This window comes from Ricinus communis, chromosome 8, assembly GCF_019578655.1.
Source record: "Ricinus communis isolate WT05 ecotype wild-type chromosome 8, ASM1957865v1, whole genome shotgun sequence".
Classification (NCBI taxonomy): Eukaryota; Viridiplantae; Streptophyta; class Magnoliopsida; order Malpighiales; family Euphorbiaceae; genus Ricinus; species Ricinus communis.
In genome coordinates this window covers 13304787-13319149 of record NC_063263.1, presented here as the reverse complement: position 1 = coordinate 13319149, position 14363 = coordinate 13304787, and the positions used below count along the sequence as shown (strand labels likewise).

General features: G+C 34.0%; 3 protein-coding genes and 1 pseudogene across 3 annotated transcripts; 3 read left to right on the top strand and 1 right to left on the bottom strand.

The window, feature by feature from the left end:
- The first annotated feature begins 3570 nt into the window (after positions 1-3570).
- LOC8284398 (mitogen-activated protein kinase kinase kinase 20-like) lies at positions 3571-4737 on the top strand. Its single transcript, XM_048378371.1, has one exon. It carries the CDS (start codon positions 3661-3663, stop codon positions 4735-4737), a length of 1077 nt encoding a protein of 358 aa, XP_048234328.1. The 5' UTR covers positions 3571-3660.
- Positions 4738-7335: 2598 nt separating this feature from the next.
- Positions 7336-7970, top strand: LOC125370796 (annotated as a pseudogene).
- A 2072-nt stretch (positions 7971-10042) lies between these two features.
- On the top strand, positions 10043-10499 carry LOC112533790 (auxin-responsive protein SAUR21-like). The gene has a single exon (XM_025156218.2). The coding sequence runs from the start codon at positions 10114-10116 to the stop codon at positions 10411-10413; it is 300 nt and encodes a 99-aa protein (XP_025011986.2). The 5' UTR covers positions 10043-10113; the 3' UTR covers positions 10414-10499.
- Positions 10500-13741: 3242 nt separating this feature from the next.
- On the bottom strand, positions 13742-14363 carry LOC112533805 (auxin-responsive protein SAUR21-like). Its single transcript, XM_025156261.2, has one exon. It carries the CDS (start codon positions 14258-14260, stop codon positions 13970-13972), a length of 291 nt encoding a protein of 96 aa, XP_025012029.1. The 5' UTR covers positions 14261-14363; the 3' UTR covers positions 13742-13969.

The window sequence follows — 14363 nt, the reverse complement described above, 5'->3', positions numbered from 1 at the left end:
TAGGCTTACCATCTACTCAAAAGCTCATTCTTAAAGCAACTGTTCTTTTTAAACTGCACAAAAACCTATAAATTAATAATAAAAAAGAAAGGAAAGAAAAGAAAACAAGAGCTTTGACTTAAACTACATTCAGTGTGTTTCAGCATATAGATTACAGGATAACATGCTTGATATGACTTTCACTCAACTAAGGGGTGCAAATGTTTAAGATCAAGACAACTTTTAATTCCAGCAAAAGAACAATCAAAATTGTTTAAAATGCAATAAAAGATCTTACTTGGTATAAATGGCATGCACAAGTTTCACACGGTTGTTTCAAACAGAGATGTTGCACTAATTAAGTCACTGAAGTGATGATGCAAATCAAAGTAACACGGACACTGACCTGATGACTACCTTACATCTCATAACAAGAGGAGAAAAGAAAAAGACAAAAAGAGAAGCACATATCTTCTGTGCTAGGAATTGTCAAGCCACCCATTGGATGATCATAACTGCATTCTTCTTTTGCTTTGTTGAAATCCTATATTTAGTGGCCAAGAACCATTTGGTTGGGATATGATTATGAGTTAAGGAATACAATTGTATCATATGCCTTTTGTTTCAATTAATCAACATAAACATAAAATAGAAATTTATGTGTCACTGACATAGAGTTCATATTATTGAAAGACAATATCATAAGCCTATAGTGGAAGAAAAAAGGAAAGTTGGAAATCAGTGATGATATATGTCTATAAAAGTAAGCAATTGTTGGATAACTAGATTAGGTGCATCCTTGAGACACTCTGTTAATGGTCTTGAGTTAGAGGACTCCATGACGAAAGACATATTTAAAAGACAATCTTTAAGTGGCTTATGTTCATTACAGTAGATGATCTATTTTAACTTGAAGGATATGAGTCATGTGGGACATAATTGAGTACTTATAAGACAAAACCATGTGATACCCTTATGAATCATTAACCACCAAATACTTCTTAGCCATATAATAGAACATTTCTTGTATATATACCTATCTAACAAATTGTGTGATCACAGACAACTCAAGCATTTACGTTCTTGATATCTTTTCCATAAACAACAAATCTCTAAACTATTTTAAGTGATTATACTCTCAAAAAATACTTCAAGAAAAAGATAATGGGTGTTCGCTTGCTTAGTGTTCTTGCTAAATAACTCTTCTGCAAGTATGAATTTGCAGCCAGTATTGCATCCTCAAATTCTTTGAAGGTCCCTAAAGGGTTCATTTTCTTAGCCTTGTTGAAGAGGAATTCAGCTTTAATCATCTAATGGATAGTTAGACAATTCTATACAGAGAAGAGATTTTCAATCATGTCATAATCAACTTAAGTAGATGATAAGAGAAGCGCTGAAACTAACATTAAAAAGAAATTCTACATAGTAGGACTTTACCAATTTAATATATATAATATATCCTGTCATAATATTAAATAATTTTTGCCTAACGGGAGAATTTTTTGATACAAATGTAGCTTTTCTGAATCTCTGGATGGATGTAAACAAATAACAAAGTGAAATAACATTGTGGATAAGTCTTTTTTTAATTAATTCTAGATAATGTTTTAGGTTTCACCGGCTTTAGTTCAATTTTGACCAGCTCTGACTAGCCACAATTAAAAAAATGTCATATATTTAAGAATAAAGGATTTGAGAAAGATATAAACTAACACTAAAAAGAAATTCTACATACTAGGACTTTGCCAATTTAATATATATAATATGTCTTGTCATAATATCAAATAATTTTTACCTAATGAAAGAAATTCTTGATACAAATATAGCTTTTCTGAATTTGAGAATGGATGCAAACAAATAATAAAGTGAAATAACATTATGGATAAGTCTTTTTTAATCAATTCTAGATTATGTTTTAGGTTTCACTGGTTTTAATTCAAATTTGACTGGCCAGAATTTAAAAATAAGTGATATGAGAAGGATATAAATTTGAAAGAAAGAGGATGAGCGACTCATGTGATACTTATAGTTGATTTTGAAGTTGATGCAATTGGTAAAACAATTTTGTTAGTTTAAGTTATTTTTAAGTTTTAGTGTAATTCTTTTAACTGAGTTTTAAAATAGAATAAAATTACCAAGGGTATTTTATTTAATTAAAAAAAAAAAAAATTCATGCTTATATATATATATATATATATGTGTAAGTTCTCTTAAAGAATTATTAGCTATTATCAAGTAGATCTAAGTTTTCTTCTTAAATGAACAACCACAAACCTAGCTCTATTCAAAATTAAAAATGATTCATGAATTTATTGTGAAAACTGTGTAAGATATATGATACTGGACGCATAAAGCGCTTCTTCTCTGTCTCACCAACATACACTGCCAAGAAACTTTTAGGCACATCTAAAGATCTTGAGGCAGCTTTCTTTTTAGCCAACACAAAAGAGCAAAGAGCACAAGAAAAACGTATAGCCATGATTTTTTTATAGCTTTTCTGAATCTCAGGATGGACACAAACAAATAACAATGTGAAATAAGTCTTTTTTAATCAATTCTAAATAATATCTTAAGTTTCACCGGTATAAGAGTAGCAGAAAAAAATTATGAGTGTGGAAGAAGTAGTGTATGACAGATAATATATAGAGGTTAATAAATAAGTTAATGAGTATGTAAGAAAAAAATTAATGACTTTTTGTAATATTAAATAATTTTTACATAATGGGAGAATTTTTTTGATATAAATGTAGCTTTTCTCATGGGATAGTCTTCTGTTTTATAGTTTTCATTATTCATGAACTTTTACCACATCTAATTTCTGATAATTGAATAAGATTATATCCATAATGTAGTTTATGTCTATAGTTGGCTTATTTCACCAACTTGGACAAGTTCAATTGGTAGATGTAATTTAAGGAGGGGAGATTGTTCAACCCTGTACAACTCTTACAAACACAAGCTAAACTAACTACTAAAAGACTTATTATTTAAGTATATTTGATATTTTCACAAATATCAATTCTTATAAATATAATATACGGCTAGAAACAAAAATCTCAAGTATTTATATTTTCAGAATCATTTTATTTAAACATAAATTAAAAAGTAGATTTAACTCTTTAAATTTAAAAAATAAATTTTACTTTTCATTTTATTTTTACTTAAATTCTTATAAATAATAAAGTATAAAATAAAATATAAAAAAGTTCATTAAAGTTAACAGTTAAATAAAATGATTGTATTTTTATGTTTCAATATTGGTTTTGATGCTGGTTGTTATTTTGGCCACCATATATATAGGAGATTGAAGAAAGATTGATTTATCATAAAATCATGGCCTCTAGATCAATCATAGAGGAAATTGATATAGTATAGAGAATCAGTAACTAATTAATTACAATAAGAGAAAGTTGAAAATTCTAATAGCAGGGGCCTCTTAGAAAAATATTATAATATATAGGGATGAATTAAGGTCTGTTTTAAGTAAATTGTGATTACCGAAACAAATAAAAAGAACTTTCTAAAAGGCGGCAGTAACGTATAAAAAACAGAATAACTAAACAGACATTCACTCGGATTTGTTGATAATATAGTCTAGTCGGTGGTGTGCGCCTAAAACTCATATTCACTCTGTAACAAAGATCACTTAGAAACCCTAACAACGCAGAATCCGTTGTTACAATGACGAAGAGAAAGTTTGCGATGGAACAAGATCAGATGGCCTGCAATAACGGAAGGACATGGAAGAGAGAGCATTTGCTTGGAAAAGGAGGTTTTGGGTCTGTCTATTTAGCCAAACTGAAGAGACCCGAATCGAAGAGTCAAATATATCCTCCGGTTATGGCAGTGAAATCAGCAGAGCTTTCCGAGTCAAGTTCACTGCAGCAAGAGAAGGAGGTTTTCAACAATATTTACGGTTGCCCGTTTATTGTTCAATGTTACGGTGAAGAAACTACTTTCAACAGGCATTGTCAGAGGTTTTACAATATTTTATTAGAGTATGCTTCTGGTGGAACTCTAGCTAATCTTATCGAGCGATCCGATGCTCGTGGGCTGCCTGAGTCTGATGTTAGGAGATATACAAGGTGTATTCTTGAAGGAATACGTTATATTCATAGCCGTGGTTACGTACATTGTGACTTGAAACCTGAGAATGTGCTTCTTGTCTCTACGGAGAACGGTGACTTTGTGCCTAAGATTGCGGATTTTGGGTTGGCCAAGAAAGTTGTGAAGAAGAGGAAAGTCGCAGATTCTACTGCTGGCGGGACTACCATGTACATGGCTCCTGAGACTGTGGTTGATAATGTCCAAGACTTTCCTTGTGATATTTGGGCTCTTGGTTGCATTGTTTTTGAGATGTTCACTGGGTCTCCGCTTTGGTATGATTCTGATACTACATCTGATGAACTTATAAAATCTATTGGCGATAGACATCAATTGCCTGAAATCCCTTATGATATTCCAGAAGATGGGAGAGCTTTCTTGAAAAAGTGTTTAGTGAAGAATCCTATGTTTAGATTAACCGCTGACATGCTATTAAATGAACCCTTCGTATCAGGATTAAGGGACGACAAATGCAGCGACATTGCTGAAAATTCGGTTGAAGGCCAGAGGAGATCTTGCGATTCAAGTCGTTCTAAAGATTTAGACTTTATATCCAAAGAGGATTATACTGCCTCTTCTGTACCATATGGTCGGCTGCTCCGTGTTGTTCGTACTCAGGGAAGACAGTTTAAGCAACCGGCACGTGTCTGCTAAAATTGTTTAGTCACGTTGTAGCTCTTTCTAAGTCAGCTGCGACAAATGGTTCTAAATTGTTAAATGGTGCGCAAGTGCCGGTCAACTTTACACGCGAAGAAACAGTTCGGGATTGTAAGTTGGGTAATAAACAGAAAGATGGTTACACTTTAGTAAATTGTAACTTAGGAAAATTAACATAATACTTGCAAAGAATCAATTTTGTGTTGGTAGAATATCGAAGTCAATGTAAATTCAGAATGTGGCTATATTATTCTTTTCATTGATGATTTCCAGATTTTTGTAGTATTAGATATTTTCTCAGCCCTGGAATGAAAATAAGATCAAGAAAATTAATGGAAACTTTGTTGATACTTTATTGCTTCAGTTTCTAATATCAGTTTGCTCTTTCTGTGTCTTAGTTCTGTGCATCATATACTGTGTCTTAGTTCCGGCAATTTCATGTCTTTGTCATTGCTGAAACAGAACCATGATCATGTCTAGTCCAAGAAACATGAATTCATTGTCTAACAGCTCCGATACTACAAGTGTGAAGTTTCAGGGTTTACTATGATCATGGCTAGTCTTAGGAGCATGAATTGTCCGAATCCATTATATGCATGCACTTTCAGCAATTGGGTTGTTTGCTTAACTTACCAGCAGAATTCTTGTCTTCAAAATTTCATCTAATATGGGAACTTCTTGTTCAAACCATTCTTCTAAAGAGTATGCCCATGTCAAATTCCAGAGGCGATTCTTTCTTATATATAGTGTCCTGAATGTTATGTCTCAATCCTTATAATGTCAGTTCTTATTCACCAGAGGCGATTCTACTTAGTTCCGACATCGCAAAACATATCCTAAATCAGTTTTCATAAGCATGTCCTTAATCTTACATGCTAATTAAGCATAATCCTAATCCAATGTGCTTGTTTGTCAACATTAAGTCCTTGAATCTTGTGGCCCCTAATTTAGGTTGTTGGAGAACAGAACCATGTGATTGGCTTATGAGGAATGACCCAAGAAGACAGTGTCACATAGTTCTCAGCTACTAACTCAAATTCTGAAGGATTTTTCCCACAATTCATTTCATCTATATATACCTACTAATCAATCTGGTGATCACAGACAACTGAAGCACTCGCATTCTCAGGATAACTTTTCCTTTCCAAAAAAGAAACCTTCTTTTCCCACTAAATACCAAAAAAACCAGAAAGAAAGAAAAAGGAGAAAGGGAAAATGGGTGTTCGCTTGCCTGGTGTTCTTGCTAAGCAGATTTTCAACTCGTCTGTGTTGACTGCAACTAAAGCATCTCCAACTTCTTCAGAAGTTCCTAGAGATTCACAGCAGTTTATGTTGGTGAGGCACAAAAGAAGAGATTTCTAGTGCCTGTATCCTACTCGAATCAGCCTTCATTTCAAGATTTACTCGAATCAGCCTTCATTTCAGGAAATTTTGTAGGACGTGAATTCCCAATTCAATGTAAATATGTATTCTTAGAGGATTAGACAATTTTTTTTGCATAATGAGAAAGATTATAGGATACAAATTGTTTTCTTGCATACTCATAATGTTCTCTACAGTTTTCATTACTCTGCTCCTTTGCCAAAACTAATCCACCTAGTAATTGATTGATTTCACTTCCCTGATTAAGTTATCAATTAACATAATTATTTTAATAGAGTTCTCCGAAGTATACATCTTACACCAGTGCAGATAGCACTGGTTTGACCTATGCACATCCATATGGACTGTAACCATATTGATTTCTATTGAACAGCCTTGTGCCAACTCTTTTCTGCTACTAAAAGTACTCTATTTAATTAATGGAAGAGTGAAGTTCAGTTTCAGCAATTTTCAACAGCATAATCAAAAAGCCATTTGGCTGTGTTTCTATAGCAAAAATCATGTTCTCAATTGAACTGATTCCAGGATAATTTGATAATAGAAATATAAAGCATCTGCCAGAGTAGTCTAATAGCATTAACCTGAAACCAGCACCCACAATTCTTTTTACTCTGAATAGAAGATTCAAACCGAAGTACTATGTTTTTGTCCAAATTGGGGAACCTGAAAAGGAGGCTGTGATACGATCCTAACTGAATTATGCAGCACTTTCAAGGTTTAGTGAATAAAGATGAAAAGAGTTTGGCTTTGATCATCCAATGTGTGGCTTGATAATTCCCTTCAGAGAAGACAATTTCAATTTGCTTACAAAAGTTAGGTAGCTTTATCTTAAAATCTTTCCTTCTGTACTAGTAAGAATATTCTTCACCTGGCTTTTTATTTTTTTCCCTCTTATGATTTCTTACAAATATTATCTAACTTTTATCATAGATTAAAAAGAAACATATGATAAATCTGTTGTTTCAAGCATGTTCCTAATCCTCTCTTTTTTCCTTTAGAAATGATTAGACAAATATCATTCAAGCAATGGAAAGATGTTCCTAATCTAAAAATACAAACTCAAGCACATTTTATCAATATTAATTAGCTGGTCCCCTATTGTCTTATCAGAGTGGACCATATTGTTTGCATAATAAAAATTATGAAGGAATATGAATCCTGTGGCCCATAGTTGATCATTGAAGGACATAACCATGTGATACCCTCATGAGCTATGACCCAAGCACTCACCAGCAAATGGTTTTCAGCCAGTAACTCAGATTTTGCAGGATTTCCCACAAAGATCACTTCATCTATATATATACCTACTAACCGATCCGTTGATCACAAACAACTCCAGCATTCACATCCCCTGCAGATATCTTTTCCATAAGCAACAATCTTCTGAGCTACTATCAGAAATTCTTTTCCCATCAAGAAACTATAAAATGGGTGTTCGCTTGCCTAGTGTTCTTGCTAAGCAAATTTTCCGCCAGTCTGCATTTGTAGCCAGTAAAGCATCTTCAGCTTCTTTGGACGTCCCAAAAGGATTCATAGCAGTTTATATTGGTGATGCCCAAAAAGAGATTTCTGGTGCCTATATCCTACTTGAATCATTCTTCATTCCGAGATTTGCTTAGCATCGCCGAAGAGGAGTTCGGTTTCGATCATCCAATGGGTGGCTTGACAATTCCCTGCAGAGAAGATACTTTCAATGATGTCATTTCCAGCTTGAGTAGATTATGAGAGAAAAGAACTCAAATTAACAGCAAGAGCAAATCTTGTAGGACAGGAATTGCCAATTCCATGTAAATATGTAACATTATTGGATTAAACAATTTTGCCTAATGAGAAGAATTATTCTATAATACATTTTGCAGTTTGAATCTAGTAAATGAATGAATCCAGTAACCTGGATCAGTTCAATGGTAGATGTTATCGATTCAAATAAAATATTTTCGTATAACCATATTATATTTGGTTTTGATCACTTGTTTTCCAATATGTCAACTTCCCCTAGCTATGGCTCAATTGGCGACTCTTCTGGTACATTTTTGTGGGGAGCAGTCTCTGGAAAATGTGCAATCTCTGAAAGTTTCTGGAATTCATTTGATTATATTTGGCCTGTCCTAGAGAACTAAATCGTGCTAACACCTCTGGTACAATTATACAGTTTCAAGTAGTTGATTATTAAATCCAAGACAATTCTATCCCCACTTTCCTGTGTTCAACTCTAAGTATGATTTATACGTCGGAATCAAAACTTATGTTCGTTCTCCTGCATTATCTGACATTCACTTTATTAATTAGTTATACAGATAATTATCTTGACAAGCAACATAAAATAGGAGAAAACTAAACTTGCTGTGATATTAGTATTCTGCAATGTTGGTGCCCCCTTCTCTAACTCAAGTGAAAAATAGAGCTCTCTCTATCCATTTTAGGCTCAGAATCTCGAAAGACAGAAGACAATTCTCATCTTATCTCTGCCTCTACCTAAACATTGCATGACAAGAATTTGCTAGGAGTGTTTATTATATCATGATAGACTAAGTTTATCTAAGAATTTCTCATTTAGTTATGTTTCAATACGTTATTGAAGGCTTAACACAGAGCAAAGAAATGGGAAAATGCGAGCTATACGGTCTTTCATTCACACGATTTCATATATCTACAAAGAGTTACAAGAGATTACGATAGTCAGCACTAAATTATAAACATTTCTTGGCAGGGAGTTTGAGAGAAAAGAAAAGAAGTTTAACAATTTATCTGTAAGAATTTATCTCATTACAAGAAGTATTTACATCAATTCTCACATTCCTGGCATACAAAATTGTTTGTGCAATTAGTGTAAATCAAGTTGCACTCTCTTATGCTCTACTCGAGTTAGAAGTGGCATTAATGAATATATCTTCTGAGCAAGGAATCGTCAGACCACCCATTGGATGAGCATAACCGAATTCTTCTTCTGCCTTGTTCAATAAATCTTGAAAGAAGGCTGGTTCAAGTATGAGACTGGAACTAAGAATCGCTTTTAACTGTCTCCCCAACATACACTGCCAAGAAACCTTTTGGAACATCTAAATATTTTGAGGTAGTTTTCTTTGCAGCCAACATAAATGCACGGAGAACACTAGGAAAACGTACAGCCATGATTTATCAGTGGAGAAGGGACTGGATCGAGAAAATTCACTTGACAACTCTGTTGTTTTGAAAGTAGAGTGTTTGAAGAGATCGAGTATGAATATTTGGTTGGCTATGAGTCAGGTAAGTGAAGATATATATAGATGGAATTTAGTATTGAAATTATACAGTCAGTGGCCAGGAGCCATTTGGTTGGGGTCTGATAATGAGATGGTATCACATGCTGTTGTCTTCTAACTAACCAACATGGGAAAAGAAAATTGAAAGACAACGTGCCCTACAATATTTACAAAGATCAAGAGCCCAGGGGCCAAGCTGAAACTTGGAAAAGGACAGTTGGAAATATCAATGCTAATGTAGATGTAAAGTTAAGCAATTGTTGGACAGAAAGATTAGATTCATCCTTTAGACAGTTAACTAATGGCTTGTGAAAAGAATCTAGTGGTTTGTGTTCATTGTAGCAGATAATCTCTTTAGAATGCAGGACATGCTTAAGACATCTAAGCTTGATATTGTTGGCAATGATGTATGGTTAATTGGCTTATGGGTAGGCTGGTGGACATAGTATATGCAATATGAAACCTCAGTACCCTACATTGGTTGATTGGTCATAAGGCAAGTCCATGTGAAGCCCTCATAGGCTATATTCTAAGCACACTCCAATTAATTGACCGTCCATGAGCTATGTCCTATGCAAATTATTTTTGGCAACTCAATCTCAAAGTTTCTATATTCTCTCCATCTATATATATATATATATATATCTCCATATATTGAAACCAGCAAAAGCAAACAGATTCCTTAAGCAATTAAGCTTCAGAAACCCTCTATTTTCTTTTCTCGTACAGTTTAATCAACAAAATCACCATGGTCAGACATCTTCCTGTGGTTCTCGCCAAGCATATTCTTCAAAGATCGACAGTATCTGCCAATAAAGCATTCTCAAGATCTTCAAATGTTCCCAAAGGTTTTCTAGCAGTTTACATTGGGGAGACGGAGAAGAAGCGATTTTTAGTTCCTGTAACCTATCTCAATGAGCCTGCATTTCAAGATTTGCTGGGCAAAGCAGAAGAGCAGTTTGGTTTTCATCATCCAATGGGCGGTTTAACGATTCCCTGCAAAGAAGACGAGTTTATTAATGTTACTTCTAGCTTGAGTAGATCATAACAGAATGCAAACTAATGTAACAGAAAAACAATTTTGTTTTGGCACAAAGTGCCAAGTCAATGTAAATACTAATGACTTTCGTTTTATACAGTAAAGCATTATATTTTACCAAATGAGAATTGTCAAAACATTATTACTAGCCATATCATTGGAAACCAATAGAAGGTGGATTATATGTTAGATAGATTAGTGCAGCTTTATGTTGGCAGAAATTAATGGCCTGCATTGTCCTCCTGTTCTTCTTTTCTTACTTCAACTTGTCTTGATGATAATATTTGAGGTCTGGTCAAGTGGTAAGTGAGTGAGTTTGGCCTTTATGACGAGTTTAAGGATGTTGGGCAGTATTAAGATTATCTCTAAAAGAAACTGAACTGACTTTACTGCATTTACTGAATTATTAAGTCAAACTAGTTTCATTTTGTCTATGAAAATCTTTCATGTCCAATGAAGAGTTTGGCAGAATTGAGAAATCTTTGGTGGTGAAAAGAGATAATTGCAGGCCTCTGTCTTTCAGGATCCTCTGCTTATTCTGCATGAAGGGTAGAAGCTATTCCTAGAACAAAAATTTGGAAAAGAAAAACTATAGGACAGTTAGTAACATCTTTGACAAAAAATGTAGGAAACTTTATGATGTCAACATTGTTGCTCTTTCTCTTACTCTCAACAGACAGGAAAATGAGTTATTTGAAAACTTAAATTTATAATTGATGGCTGGAAATGATCATGTTCGGGTCTTGTGTCAAATTTTGTTTTCTCTTTTCAAAATGCTTGAAAATAATATTTTGTTCGTTGTAACAGTTTGATTTAACGATTTTGTTATCAATTCAGACATTAATTATATTGATCAAGAGACGAAGAGTCGCATTAAGACAAAGAAAAAAGAAAATTGTCAAATTTATATTTACAATGAGTTACAATTCTCATACAAAATTTTGCACACTCTTAAGTAAAAGGTCTTCATTTGTGATCTACTAAACTCTCAAGGATGAAGTGACATGGATGAAAGTCTCCTCTTTGCATGGAATTGTCAACCCACCCATTGAATGATTAAAACCGAACTCATCTTCAGCTTTACTTAACAAATCTTGGAACCAAGGATGACTCAATGAGGATATTGGAACTACAAAGGGCTGCTTCTCGGTTTCGCCAACATAAACTGCTACAAACCCTTTTGTCACCCCTAAAGACCTTGTAGCAGCTCTCTGAGTAACCAGTACTGACCAGCGGAGAGTCTGCTTAGCAAGAACTCGAGGCCCCCATGATAGAGTTACTGATGAATCTGTAAGCGAAAAATATTTGGAGGTTTGCTGTTCAAGGGAAAGGTATTAGTCAAGAATAATAAGAGTTGAGTTGATATTTGCGTCTGATCGAAGTAGATGAATATATAGATAATTGAAAGAATCATTAAAATGGAAATCCGAGGTTAGTGGCCCAGAGTCCATTGGCTGTGGTATTGCTTAAGACATATTCCATAAACTGTCACATGGTTCTGTCTTTGGCTTCATTTGTTGGAGAAAAGCAAGGCCTAGTCCGAAGGAGATGAGGCAATTGCAGACAAGAAAAAGATTGGAAATGGATAGATAATCAATCTTTACTTAGATTTAAAATCGCCAATCACTTAGATTCTGGACATGCTTGAGACAACATCATAAGGGTATGCTCTCAGAAGAAGAACAAACAAAAAAATATGTAAGATAAAGGAAATGCAACTTTCGAGTTAGATGATATGTGCCTCTCGATTTAATCCTTCTCTGCTGGTAAAGTAATCGTACAGTACAGCTTATTGAAAAGGACAATAAATAAATATCTGCAGATTTTGATTCCAAAAATATCAAATGCACAAATGAACGTTAAGGAAAATTCAGGACTAGAAATAATTTGGAGTTAAAAGAACTTATAACTGATAATTATCTGAAGTTTTCGTATAATTAATTAAGAATATAACAATTATATTTGCTTTCCCATCTCTGCCTAGACTGAAAAACTCAGAAAATGCAGAAAAAGTCTATAAAATTGCAAGGAAGGGTCATGTTATAGTGCTTGAAGCAACTTTCTTTGAAGCTACTGCAGATGCACGGAGGAAGCTATAGCGTCTCTTTGCTGATGTTATTTCTGCAGAATAAAATGAAGTAGCTTCGTTGGCTGTGAGCCAAGTATAATGTGGAAAGAATAATCTGTAAAGAATGTGAGACTTGGTTGCCTGTAAGGTAAGTAAGTATGTGCATATACATATAGAGAAGAAATCCTGTAGAATCCCGAGTTAGTGGTCAAGAATTTTTACTTTGGGGTTTACCTAATTAAGACATAGCTTGTGAGATGGTATCACATGACCTTGTCTTCCAACTAATCAACCTAAATAAGGGACAGAAACTACAATCTTTCACACTAAGTCCTTGTATTGGAGACAATGTGCCCTAAAAGATTGGAAAGGGACACTTGGAAATCGGTGTTGATACGTACTGAAACAGAATTAAGCAGCAACCATGGATTATATTAGGTACAGAATTCAGGTAATAAGTTCTTGTTCTTGAATTATGTGGCTATTGATTGAGGGACAAATTTTTGACAACTATCATACGGCATGTACTAAATAATGTACAAGAAATAGATAACGGGTAAGAATAAGCAGCCAGCTTTGTAATTCTAATGCACCAAGAAAAACTGTGTGAGAAGAAGTGAAAGATCAATTGTGAATAATGTAGGACATACCATATTTGGATTTTTGTCAGAACAAGTTTTCAATGAAAGAATGGATTGAATTATGAGATCATGTTTCAAATGCAAATATTGGAGATTTCCGATTGAATTATGAGATCATGTTTCAAATGCAAATATTAGAGATTTCTATTCACTTGACTTCTACCTGTAGTTACAGGTTTCTTGGAATTACATTACATGTTCTCAAAGATAAGTACATTTTCTTTTCATTAGTTTCTGTTGATTCAAGCAGCAAAGCAAGAAATCCAGCTGTAATTGACAGAGCAAATGAGGGAAGAAATCTCAAGGAAGAAAAGGGAATGAAACTGAAGGTTACTTAAAATGGAACAACGATGGATCAGCTTTAACAGACAACAAAAAATAAATTTAAAGTTAAAATTCCTAGGCTTAACATTACTCTTACAGTCTCAGATTGAGAAATTCTTTCGAATTTGTGCACATTTACCACATTAATTTTAACGCCCAATTTAGGCATCACACTATTACTTGGAAACCATTCTGAAAATTGTGTAAATCCATCTGACTAGAAGAAATTGTGGGAATGTGACATGGTGTTATGTGTTTAATAGTTGCAGTTGATTTGTAGAGCTAATGTATATGAAGAATCCTGTTGCAGAATTTCTCTATAAATATCATTACTGCAAGTTTACAGTTTCAGAATTCAGAAACATATCTCTGAAGTCATTGGCAAGCACAAAAACAGAAAAATTTAGATTCAAAGCCCTCTTGTTAACCGATGTTAATGAAGCTATACCATCTTGCATCTAACTCTAGGAAAAAAATGTATACAATGTACAGTAAGATTACAAAATTGGTTATGCTGATTTGTTTCTTTATATTACATTGAATTTATGCTTGAAATAGTGTCAATGAAGATATCTTCTCTGCAAGGAAGTGTAAGACCACCCATTGGATGATTAAAACCAAATTCTTCCTCAGCCTTTCTTAATAATTCCTGAAATGAAGGCTGATTCAAGACTGAAATTGGTACTACGAATCGCTTCTTTTCGCTTTCTCCAACATATACTGCAAAGAACCCTTTTGGAATCGAAGCTTCTTGATTAGCAAGCAAACTTGATCGGGACAGAATCCGCTTGGCGTGCATAACACTTCGGGAGAGAATAGCCATTTTTGTTTTAAGTTTGTTTCTGGTTTCTTTTTCAAATAGCTTAAAGAATGATGATCTCAGGTAACCAAGTGGAGGAAGATTTTCTTTCAAGAGGTGATTTGGT